This window comes from Littorina saxatilis, linkage group LG15 (genome assembly GCF_037325665.1).
Source record: "Littorina saxatilis isolate snail1 linkage group LG15, US_GU_Lsax_2.0, whole genome shotgun sequence".
NCBI lineage: Eukaryota > Metazoa > Mollusca > Gastropoda > Littorinimorpha > Littorinidae > Littorina > Littorina saxatilis.
Window position 1 is genome coordinate 25,923,742 of NC_090259.1, and position 11,857 is coordinate 25,935,598.

Sequence of the window (11,857 nt, forward strand, 5' to 3'; positions counted from 1 at the left end):
ACATTTGATCACAAGATAATGACATGTGAGGTTCAAAAATTCTGCCTTAACTTCTTGGACTTGCTTCACCGTATTTTCTTCCATCACACCACTGCTGGAACACAGCTATCATGAAGCATGAATTCGACGTCCGGTATAACAATTGCATGTTCTTCCGTGATGACTTCCTACTACAGTGCATTTTAGTGACTAATTTGTCCTGTCTTTGTCTGCAGATCAACATCCGATTTCACGAGGTGCTGGTGGAGACGTTTGAATACCCGTCAGAAGAGACAGTGCTGGACAACTGGATGAAGCAACATCCCAACGACGTTCTCGTTCTGGAGGAGGTGGTCTATCCAGCGGAATCGTCTGACGATCCCGACATTCTGGATACACCGAGAGGGGGAGGAGGGGGACTGGAGAGCGAGCTGAGATCTAACACTTCACTGGCACACTCAGGTTGCTTTATTTTATTTCATTTAAATTTCATTTCTTTTATGCAGTGCTGGGAATTTCAGGTCGCTTCCTCCCAGTGGAAAGTTAGCAGCAACAAGAGTCGTGCTACCCAGGTGTGTGCGAGTTTAGGTGTTATCAGCCACCTTACCACAATTACTTATGGCAGAATGACCAAAGGTCTTTTACATGCCACTGTGGTGACATGGGGGTGGGACATGGATACCATCTGTGAGTGCACATAAAGTTGACCGTGTTCGCCGCCGCTGGGATGCGAACCCGTGACCCTAGGATCACAAATCCAGTGCTCTACCAACTGAGCTAACCTGGCCCCCGGTTGAGATGTGATAGGTTGCCTTACAGTTACATGAGAAATGTGCCTTTGATGCTAAAATTGAAAGATGAGCGTACTTATATGTCTTCTCTTAAAAATGATCATTGCTGTCCCTCTGACAATAAAATAATAGCATAGTTTATCTCTTCTAAAAAGTTACACTTGCTTACACTGAAAAGAGGTGAATATCTTCTTTGAAAATGTACACTTCTGTCTACTTTGAGTTTGACACTGAAAAGAGGAGTATTTGCTCTGAAAAAATACAGTTTTCTCCCCTGACACTGAAAATAGGAGTGAATCTGCAGCGAAGGAAATACACTGCTTCCCCTCTCTGTCGCTGTCTCTTGTTCTGTGCTCCTTTTGATCACATTTCCTTCCCTACCTATTCCTGTCCAATAAAGAAAAGGAAAAAGGAAATCTGAAGGCACATGTTGAACGTTATTGGGTTAGTGCTATGGTTTCACTGATCATCACAGCATTGACTTTAGCGTTTATATACATGTTATGCTCGCATGAAGTGAAAGGATTCTGTCTTGTACTCGTGCCAACTCTTTGGGAAGGGCTGTTCTATCTTTGTGAACTGTGTATGCTTGTGTTTGTATCTATCTGTGTGTGTGTGTGTGTGTGTGTGTGTGTGTTCGTCCGTGTGTGTGTTTTCTTTCTGTTTACAAGATCTTTGCTAATATGGAACTGTAAGAACAAAATCCATATTCTCAAATTTAAGCACAACAGATGTTTTAGTGATGCCAGTCTTTCTCAGTGAAAACAAATACCTAATATACCGTTTTCTGTGACACAGGGAACCTGCAGTCATACCGCGGCAAGTACCAGCAGGAGTACGAGCTGGGAGCCATTCTCACTCAACCGGAAAAACCGTCAGAACCCCAACGAGAACCGGAACCAGTCGACCCAGATTCCATGCAGTTACGACCTGCTGATGAAGACGACACGCAGACATGGTCCAACGACACTAGCTCCGACCTCCTCTTCTAAAACGCTGGATGGAGATGCTTTGGAATTTTTTGCTGCAGATACTCAGGTCGTGTGTCATGAGTTGGTCATCCATTGCAGATACTGGTGAATTCGAACCGAATTGCAGAGAAACAGTGGTGAACTGAATTGCAGAGAAACACTGGTGAACTCAATTGCGGAGAAGCTCTGGTGAACTGAATTTAATACTGCCGAAAAAGTCAAACCTTGTCTACCGGTTTACCAGAAGACTCCAATGCAAGCAGCACAGCTAATTTTCTTACAGATTTTTTTCTTTCTCTGGAAAGTACTGGCAGATCACAAAATGCGTTTGCGCTGTGTACATGCTGCTGCTTGAACTCAGATCGGAACTGTGGCTGAACGGTTGTTTGTTCATCCAGGAGGTTTGTTCCCTCTTGGAGTGTACTTACGTGCATGATCTTTTGCTGAAGAAATGGACTGGGTGTTGCTCACCAGCAGTGCTGTCACAAAGGATAATGTGTACTTTGGTTTAAACGTAAGTTTATTTAACAAAAGTTGCAATCAATGTGTACATTGACTGTCATGCTTTGCTTTTCTTGCACACAATTTAACAAAAGCTGCCATGCTTTAATGCTTTTCCTTCCCACACAATTGAGAAAAGTGATGTGTTGACTGTCATGGTTTTTTTCTCTCTCGAACTTGAGAAAAATGGTGCAGATGGTTTTTTTTAGCCGTGTGCTGGGAAATTAGGGCACCTGTTATTGTAGTTTTGGCAGGAGTGAAATAAAGTCAGTCATTTCTGACATTTCAATCTGATTATGGTTTTGCTTGCCTGTGTTTAACATAATAGTGTAACAGATAGTACCAAGTGAAGGAAAGTAGAAAATATAAAAGTATAATAACACAGTAAATGACGGAGAGTAGAAAATGTAAAGGCACTGTAACATGAAACCTATCACAATTTTGACTGTTTATAAACCACAACTGAACATGCACTTTAGTCTTATGTATGCCATGACTTTATGTATATCCAGAATGCAGTTTTAGTATTTAATGGTTTCGAATCTGGTGAATCTGGTGACAAGTAGAACTTCATGCACTGCTACATCTACAGAAATGGTTTGTTTACAGTTTTTACCTGACAGTGAAAGGATATCTTTTCAATTGTGACAAGAACCAGAGATTATTACCAATTTCTGATTGAGTGTTTCGCATGAGCAGCAAGGTAAAAACGGCCTTTCATCCTGAAAAATCCTCAGGCATCAAATTTCGTCCATTCGTTTTCGGTTTGAGAAGAGATTGTGTCATGTTTTACCATTTACTGTTTTGTTCTTTCCTTTCTTAATTCTTGGTGGGATGTTTTTTTCATTCTTTTTCATTCTTGATATGCTGTAAGCACAAGGGCGTGTCATGCAAAGTCAGTGCCTATTTTTGTAGTTGGAAGCGTCAAGTTTCAGAAATTATACAGAATCAGATGAGCTGCTTGCAGCTTGTTCTTGAATTTGTCATTCCCTTCTAAATCATAAAAGATTAATATACACATTCCTTGCATTCATTTAATTCAAAAATATATTTTTCTAATCTTTTCGTGAATATTTCTTTGTATGTGAACCACCTTGGTTTGATAGTGTTTGAGTATTTTTATATGTACGTGTGTGATATAAACAAAATGTAAGCAGGAAGATTTTTTGTGGTTAGAACACAGCCTTTTTCTGTCATGAGTGTTAGTGCACTGTCTCCTTACTAATAATCAAACGAGCACATTTAAGCAGAAGAGAAAAATGTAATAATCATGATAACTGCTGGTCAGTTAAAGGGACAAAATCTCATAGCTTCAAGTCACTCTTCATCTTTTTTTGTATCGAAAAATCCATGATCACGGTCATGATAATTGTGGTACAGAATTGTTTTTTTCAATCACAGCACGTTAGCCATCTTGTTTGTTCTGTGTTCTAGCCAGAAAACTAGTACGAAGAAGCATGCTGGACTGTATTTTTGCAGTTATTGTACCTGTTTGTTAATTCTAAATGTATGACTGAGCCATTTTGGCTCTGTGTGTAGAATCAATTTCTTCAGTAGAAATAAGTACTTGTATGGGGGTGAGTACTTGCAATGGTCAGTTAACAACGATTTTACCAGACCGTATGGTTGGTTTCAGTTGTAATAACTTTTAATTTCTAAATGGGTGTCATGAAAGTTGTTGTCTGCAAAAGTTGTTATAACTACAACCATGGTCTAATCTTTTTAGCCTTGTTCAAAAGGAACGTTTTATATATATATATGGTTAGTGCATTTGTAAACAGGAATCGCTTGACAAGTGGCCCCCTTCATCCCCCCCTTCCTCGTCCTGATATGGCTCTGCGTAGTCGGCTGGACGTTAAGCAACAAATAAACAAACAAACAAACAAACAAATATATATATATATTCGTGGAAACAAGTTTTGTGTGTGTGTGTTTGTGAAAGTTTTGATGGAATGTTTTCTTCTCTCTGATGACAGTATCTGTAAAAAATAAAATTTGATTACTATAGCTGCCTTACTTTTGCTCACAATTGTTTTTCTTGTTTTTTGTCTTTTATTTTTCCAGGAAGAGGTGGTGTTTTATATTCAGTCAAATGTCTACAGCTCAGTCGGGGCACTTACGAATCTTTCCTTTTGCTCACTATAAATATTTTTTCCAACGTATTTTTACTGAAGAAAAACATCATGGAAAGATCTTCCCTTTAATTTGAACTGAATTGGGCTCAAGGCCCCTTTGTAGCTGTTTAAAAAAATGTATGGAGCTTAAAAGCATATCGCTGTATTTCTGTATTTGTACACAATTCATTTCGGAATTTATTTTTTTTAATTCACGTTCATTTCTTCTTTTATGTGGTCTGCACTAACCCAAGTATTGATTGTACATATAGCTAACTATGATAAATATAACTGTAATCTCCAGTATCCTGATTCAGGTAGACACTGCCTGTGTGAGTCTGGTTTTAAGAGTCATGTTCATTCAAATGCTAACATCACGGTTTTTTAGCTCTGGTTTGTTTGTTTTTGTAGCATAAGTGCATAAACAAAATTAGACCACTTAGTTGTATGTGCAAGTTTAACAATTTGGTGCTAGGTGTGCTCTAATTTATTCGAGTCTTACTGATCAGTTGATCATTTCAAGTTGCTTAAATGACTGTGTTGTTTGTTTCTCATCCTTGATAACTTTAGATCAGCACTTTACAAACTTGGTGTTCGAAGTCTGCTAGCCTATCAGAGACTGCATTTTGTTCAAAATGTCCTTATTAATTTTTCTGCCACATAAAGCATTTCCATACTAGCATTCCATTTTTTCGCCCCTGCTTCTTTCAAAGTGCTATTTTTACTTTCATTTTTACAAGAAATTTGTGCTATCTTTCATCTTCCAGACGTTGAATAAAATGAGGGAGGAGGTCAAAAAATGATTATGAACAAATATAAAGTCATGATAAGTGCCAATCAAGCCTACAAAGCTGAAAGCATTTAATATTCACGTGCACACAGATTTTGTATTTGAATTTTGCGAAATCCATTGTTTCTGTAGTGTTGAGAAAGACCCTGGCCCATGGTCGTGATTGGAAGCAACGATGGCCGGGGGGACTATGTGATTACAGCGTATTGTAACCCTTTACCTTCTGATTACATTCTGGTAAACCCCTACCGCTGTACAATACTACATGTGCAGCCTTTTGTTCATTTTCATTTTATTTTTGTGTTCCAATGGTTAAACTGTCTTCAATGGTCACATCCCGTTTTGATGATGCCTTCAGCGTAACTTTATTCTTGTAACCTTCTTTTGTAACTTCTATTACAGAGTTTTATGATATTAAGGACCATGCTGTATCGAACGTCTTTTTTTGGTGTCACTAATAGTGTTTTACCACCAGTGTTGTCAGTGATTTATCTGTCTTCACAATGTAAGAACATACTGGGCCTTGGCAGTCTCTTTCCTTTTTTGCCTTGTTAATTCAGCCATTATTCTGTTCTCATAATCACAAAGCGGACCGAAAAAGAAAGTTTCTGAACTATGTATGAGTGTATTTTCTGTTTATCACTAATGTAGTTTGAAATATAGAGTGAAAATGTCCAAGCCAATTCTTAGATGATGTGTCATGTTAAAAAACCCACAAAATCTAATTGTGAAGAGCAGTTCCTGAGTTTTCAAGAAGTGACGGACCAGTTACTTAAAGTTGAATAAGTATTTCAATCACAGCGTATTATTAAAGTTTTTGCCTTGTTGTGTGTTACCCTCATTACAGCACCTGCTTCTGCCTAATTTTCGCCACTCTAGATTTGAGACTTTGCTTGCATTTAGAAGTGTATCATATTTGCCATGGGTCTTGTTATTATGATGTAAAAAAGGGAGTGCAGCTTTTTATGAAAAGAGCTTGTAACATTATGCTTTGGAAGATATCATCAAATTTGAGAGTTACATGTAACTTCAAATCAAATACAGTTTTAGTTGCAAGTCTGAGACAATTTCCTTAGCAATTAGATGTTTGAAATTGACGGAGCCTAACTATTTTTGTCTTTCATGTAATTTGGTTTTGCAATGAGGAAAATGTGTTCTGAATGAACTGTAATTCGTGTGTAAGTACTTTTGCAATGAGGAAAATGTGTTCTGAACGAACGAACTGTGATTAGTGTGTAATTAGTGTATAGAAAAACTGAACCCACCCTCCTTACTCATTTCAGTTTGATCCCTCTCCCTCAGCCCCCCCCCCCCCCCCCCCCCCCCCCATCATGCAGGTTACTTATAATAATAATAATGGACCTAATACATGTACATCATTAGTTAACTGCCAGAATTATCTTGCTTTATATTTGTACCCCTTCCCCCTTACGATTACATTATATGTTTTACCAGACTTGTACATACAACAAAAAGGGTGTATTAATTGCTGTTGATTTCAATATTATGCTTGAAAACTGTACATTTATTAGACTGACAGTATGATGTAATGTTTGAAATGTTCCACTGAATAATGTGTATTGTCTGCACCAGAAGATTTATTTTGTTATATGAATATTGATAACCCAGATCATGTTCTATGTAACTTGTGCATGTTTCAAAAACGATTCTTTTTTTTTGCACTTAATTTTCTAAGTGTAGTCTTTCTTTGTTGATTCAATCGGATTAACTTTGATGATGTGTTGTTAAGATGTGGATGCCAGTGGATGTGTGATGTCGCTCCAATATGATGTATCATTGACAGGTACTGCAGTGAAGTGGGCTGACAACTCTTTGTTACATACTGGACAGTAATGATATTAGACTGAAGTATCCTGTTCTTAATGACACTTTCATATGGACATTCTTTAAACTGGTTGTACAGTGAATTGGTTATTTTTATAATAAAAACAGTGGCGCTAATGCATGCTTATCACTGCTGCTACTGATTGAAGCAAAGATAGAAACTGGACATTTTTCAGCCGCTTGGGTCTGCAAGTCAGTTTACTAGTATGAAGGTGAATTTAATGCTTCTCTTTTGATCTGAAAAGTCCTGATTTATTCAATTTCTAAAAGAAATGCAAAGAAACTACCTCTCTTAACTTCAGATTAGGTGGCGCGGAGGCAGATTTCTACCAGTGCGTGTATCTTTTCATTTGTTTCTTAAGAATAAAGATTTAAGTTCTATTGCATTCCTATTTTCATTTACTGTTTGGCGTATGAACAGCATTTGTACATCGTTTTTAGAATCAGAGTTTCAGTGCTTTGTGTGTGTTCAACATTAAATATTTAGGTATGCGATTGTTTTTTCTTTGTTTTTATCTTCTTTTTTCTTCCTTTTCTACTTAAATGTTTTGTTTATATTTTCATTCCATGAATACTGAAAATAGTAATTTTATTATTTTTTATGACTATACTAGCCACATTCCAGGTTTTTGTTTTCCGTGCAAACAAAAGTGCCAAGGTTCCTCTTGATTATTTTTCTATGTTTCTTTTTTCACTTATGAACCCTTTTTTTCTTATTTATAGACATAAAAACCACATGGAAGATTGTGACTGTGTTCAAAAGTACGAAGGATAATCTTATGTTAAGACTGGGAGTGATGAATATTTGACTGTTTTTTTATTTTATTTTTATTTGTACACTTGAGAATGCTAGTGACATAGATGCTATATTTTTGTTGTTGAAATCACTGCACACAGTTTATAGAAAATGGAAGAAGAAGATTGCAGATGTAGGTCAATCAGGCTTAAAATGTAAAAAGAGGTGTAAAGAGTGAACTGTAATGTAAATGAAATTATTGCAACAAATGCTTGCCAGAGTGGTGGTTTCATCTCTGTACATATTTATGTACAGCCGATTTGACTGTTTTTCTTTGTATTTTCTGTAGGTGGATTTCTCATTTGTTGGTGCAATTCATACACAGTGATCTGGTAGTAGTAGAGTGTACATTTAATCAAAATGCCAAGAAGTTGTTAAAAAATAATGTTTAAAGTTGAAAAAGAATTGTTTTAGTTTTGTGGGTTTTTATTGGGAAGAATGTTTGTACTGTGTGTGGTATTTATTCTCTTGTGAAATTATGCTATATTTTCCCCCGGAACTACTTAAAAAAGATTTCTGTGTGCGAGTGAAGTTGCTGTGGTTTTGAAAAGAATAATCATGTCCTGAGTTTCTCTTTTACCTCTATGATCTGCATCCTAAATGCCATATTTTTCTTCTGCTCCCTATATCACCTGAATGCTTCTCATCATCCTTTCTTTCTCCACTGTTCTCCCCCATCCCCCTCTACCCAGGATCCCAGCATTTTGGTCACTTCTCATTCATCCTGTACTTGGTTGAATTGTCATTGTAAGGTACACCCCTTCCAATGTAGACAGTCAGGTACACCATCAAAGATCCATCTTTTGCATGGGATAAAAACATTCTTCCACTTAAAGAAATGCCCAAAATCAACAACTTGACTGCTTTCTGTGCCGGTTCCGTCTTTTTTTTGTTGACAAATACATTTCTTAAATGAAGCCAACGCCAGTCTGCGAAATTAATTAATTCATTAAAATATTGCCACTCTGCACAGGAAGCAGCCAGGTTTTTTTTTTTTTTTTTTTTTTTTGTGTGTATTGTACATTTTCAAATAATACAGACATGCAAAGTAGTTAAGTACAAAACAGTGTAGATTCCCGAAATACACAGCACAGTCTACCAGAACTGTTACACTTTGTACAATTTTATTATTTTAAAATGTTGGTTCACAGCTGCCTTTGAACATCGAAGCAGCCAGGTTGTTGATTATGGCAGGGATTCAAGTGAAGGGATGGTCTTTATTCATGTAAAAGCCTAGACAGATCTGTGGTGATGTACATAATCAGTTTGACAGGGGAAGGGAAGTCACCTTCAATTTGCCATTTTGATGTTTTAGTTCACCATTTTGATGTTTGTACAGCTACCGGAAGGTTCCAGCACTCATGTAAAGATAACACCTGCATTGTTTTCAGTGGCAATGATAGATTCAGTTCTGATGTTCACCTTTCCGGTTCATTTCCAACTTACCTCTTTGCGTGTGTGTAATTTCTAGCATAGTGTCCTTAATTTTAAGGGTGCTGGGTGCAAGTCTGGGTTTCGGTGAATGCACACAGCCACAGATAACTTTATCATTCTGTAATGGGAGAAAATGCAAGCAAAATAAACCTCACAAGGTTTCAGATTTCCAGCATTTTATGTGCAAAAGTTCGTGTTCTGATTCAGGGTTTATGTTTATATGAAGCACAAGCATGAACAAAATGTACTCCTTTGAACCTGGTTTGATCCAAAAGGTAGGGGGAAAGGGATGGAAACGGGCAGGGCTGTTTTCTTTTTTTTAAAGCGTACATTGTCCTTTGCCTTGTCAGCGTTCAGATTTTATGTGTTTTTCTTAATTTTGCTGTTTTGCTGTTACATTGAAGTGCAGAATATTTTCTTGGATGCAATAATAATCTATCAGAAATATCCATATTAAGTGATCATAACCCCCCTATAGGGGGAAGAATTTACCCGATGCTCCCCAGCATGTCGTAAGAGGCGACTAACGGATTCTGTTTCTCCTTTTACCCTTGTTAAGTGTTTCTTGTATAGAATATAGTCAATGTTTGTAAAGATTTTAGTCAAGCAGTATGTAAGAAATATTAAGTCCTTTGTACTGGAAACTTGCATTCTCCCAGTAAGGTCATATATTGTACTACGTTGCAAGCCCCTGGAGCAATTTTTTGATTAGTGCTTTTGTGAACAAGAAACAATTAACAAGTGGCTCTATCCCATCCCCCCCCTTTCCCCGTCGCGATATAACCTTGAACGGTTGAAAACGATGTTAAACACCAAATAAAGAAAGAAAGAAAGTGATCATATATTTGGGAATTCTAAGGGGCCTCTGGTTATTGAAGGGAAGCAATTGTCTCAGCTATTCCCTTTAATTATATGGTACAGTGGAACCCCCCTTTTAAGACCCCCCCAATTTAAGACTCCCTCCTTTTTAAGACTTTGTTTTCTCGGACTTTCTGTTCATAACCTCTGTAAAATTACCCCCCTTTTAAGACTCCCTCCTTTTTAAGACTCAATTTTCTCAGATTATTGGAGGTCTTAAAAGGGGGTTCCACTGCACATGCTTTGCTGATATATTATGAAAGCATTTTGCAGAAAGATTCAAAATAAAGTCATTTGGTGTTAGTTGATAAGTTTTAGATTCAAGAAATATGTTTTGATTGTATATTATTCAGTGGTATCTAGCGATCTCCACAACAATCACTATGACTTAAAAGTAACATCTCGGCTTTATGCCATTTTGCTTTTTCATTTGAGTTGAATTTTGGTTTTCATTTTATGTTCCATAATCTTTTATTTTAATGACGTACATGTAACTGACTGCACAATTAATTTGATTTAAACCCCTGGTTGCACAAGATATGACGTCTATGCATTTTTTTCTCCATTTTCAGGGGCCAATGACTTTTGTATTTATCGCTAACGATCCTGGAAAACTAGTATAGATAACATTTTCTTTATAAATCTAAATAAGAAATGACTTTTTCCCCCGATTCTAGCATTCCACTGATTTTTCATTCTTCAAAACAGGGAACAATTCCACTAAAAATGCATCATGAAATAAATATATATAGCATTGATTTTTTTGTATTCTTTTTTGTTTTAAATGTGACGTGAATGTGTGTGTGTGTGTGTGTGTGTGTGTGTGTGTGTGATCAGTATTTCATAAGCAAATAAAAATGCTAACTCTAAAACTCCTTCTGCTGAACTGAAACACAGCAAAGAATCGTAGATGTTAATTGTTTTTCAGCTCAACATGACTGGTCCAAAAATCTGCACAAAGGCACACACTTGTGCAGCTAAGTTAATTAAAATGAGTTTTGAGGAGATGCACGTTGGCCCCTCAAACCCTGAGCATAATTACAATATAAAAGCAGCCCCATTATTTTGTTTTTATACATGTCAGCAAGTTGATCTACCATCAGCAAATGCACTGGCCATTTTTCAATAAAACAGTAACCGGCACAGATCATGGCACACACTTAAACATCACTTTTTTTCCCTGTGAGAATGGAAACTCAAAATAAGCCTGTTATTGTTCTGATTGAGCTTATTAAGTACACAGAAAACAAAAACACACACAAAACAAAAACATCAAGAACAACAATTATATCCAACTGCAAAAATTATGAAAAGTCAATGGAGAGTCAACACAAGTCTTTCTTCTTCTGCCTTTGTGGGCTGAAACTCCCACGTACACGTGTTTTTGCACGAGTGGAGTTTTAAGTGTATGACCGATTTTACCCCGCCATTTAGGCAGCCATATGCCGCTTCGTGTTTCTATAATAACCCACCGAACTCTGACATGGATTACAGGATCTTTTAATTGCGCACTTGGTCTTGTGCTTGTGTGTACACACAAAGGGGAATAAGGCACTAGCAGGTCTGTACATAAGTTGACCTGGGAGATCAGAAAAAATCTCCACCGTAACCCGGCTGGGATTCAAACCCACGACCTTCTGCTTTGAAGGCCGGCGTCTTACCACCAAGCCATTGCGCCCGTCCAACACAAGTCAAATTGGTGGCTCTGATCTGTCGATCATTCTTCCTGGTAATTTCAGATTTGAACCAGCCACTGTTATGACAACTGTCATTAGCTG

At 37.3% G+C, this 11,857-nt stretch overlaps 1 protein-coding gene across 1 annotated transcript in view; it reads left to right on the top strand.

Annotated features, from left to right (window-relative positions):
* LOC138948916 (proteoglycan 4-like) overlaps positions 1–10,837 on the top strand; it is a 36,647-nt gene extending 25,810 nt beyond the window's left edge. Inside the window, exons 2-4 of the mRNA XM_070320550.1 lie at positions 216–441; positions 1,569–8,771; positions 8,965–10,837. Of these exons, the coding sequence (XP_070176651.1) occupies positions 216–441; positions 1,569–1,762 (420 nt within the window). The 3' untranslated portion in view covers positions 1,763–8,771; positions 8,965–10,837. The remainder of the gene's footprint in view (positions 1–215; positions 442–1,568; positions 8,772–8,964) is intronic.
* Positions 10,838–11,857: the final 1,020 nt, after the last annotated feature.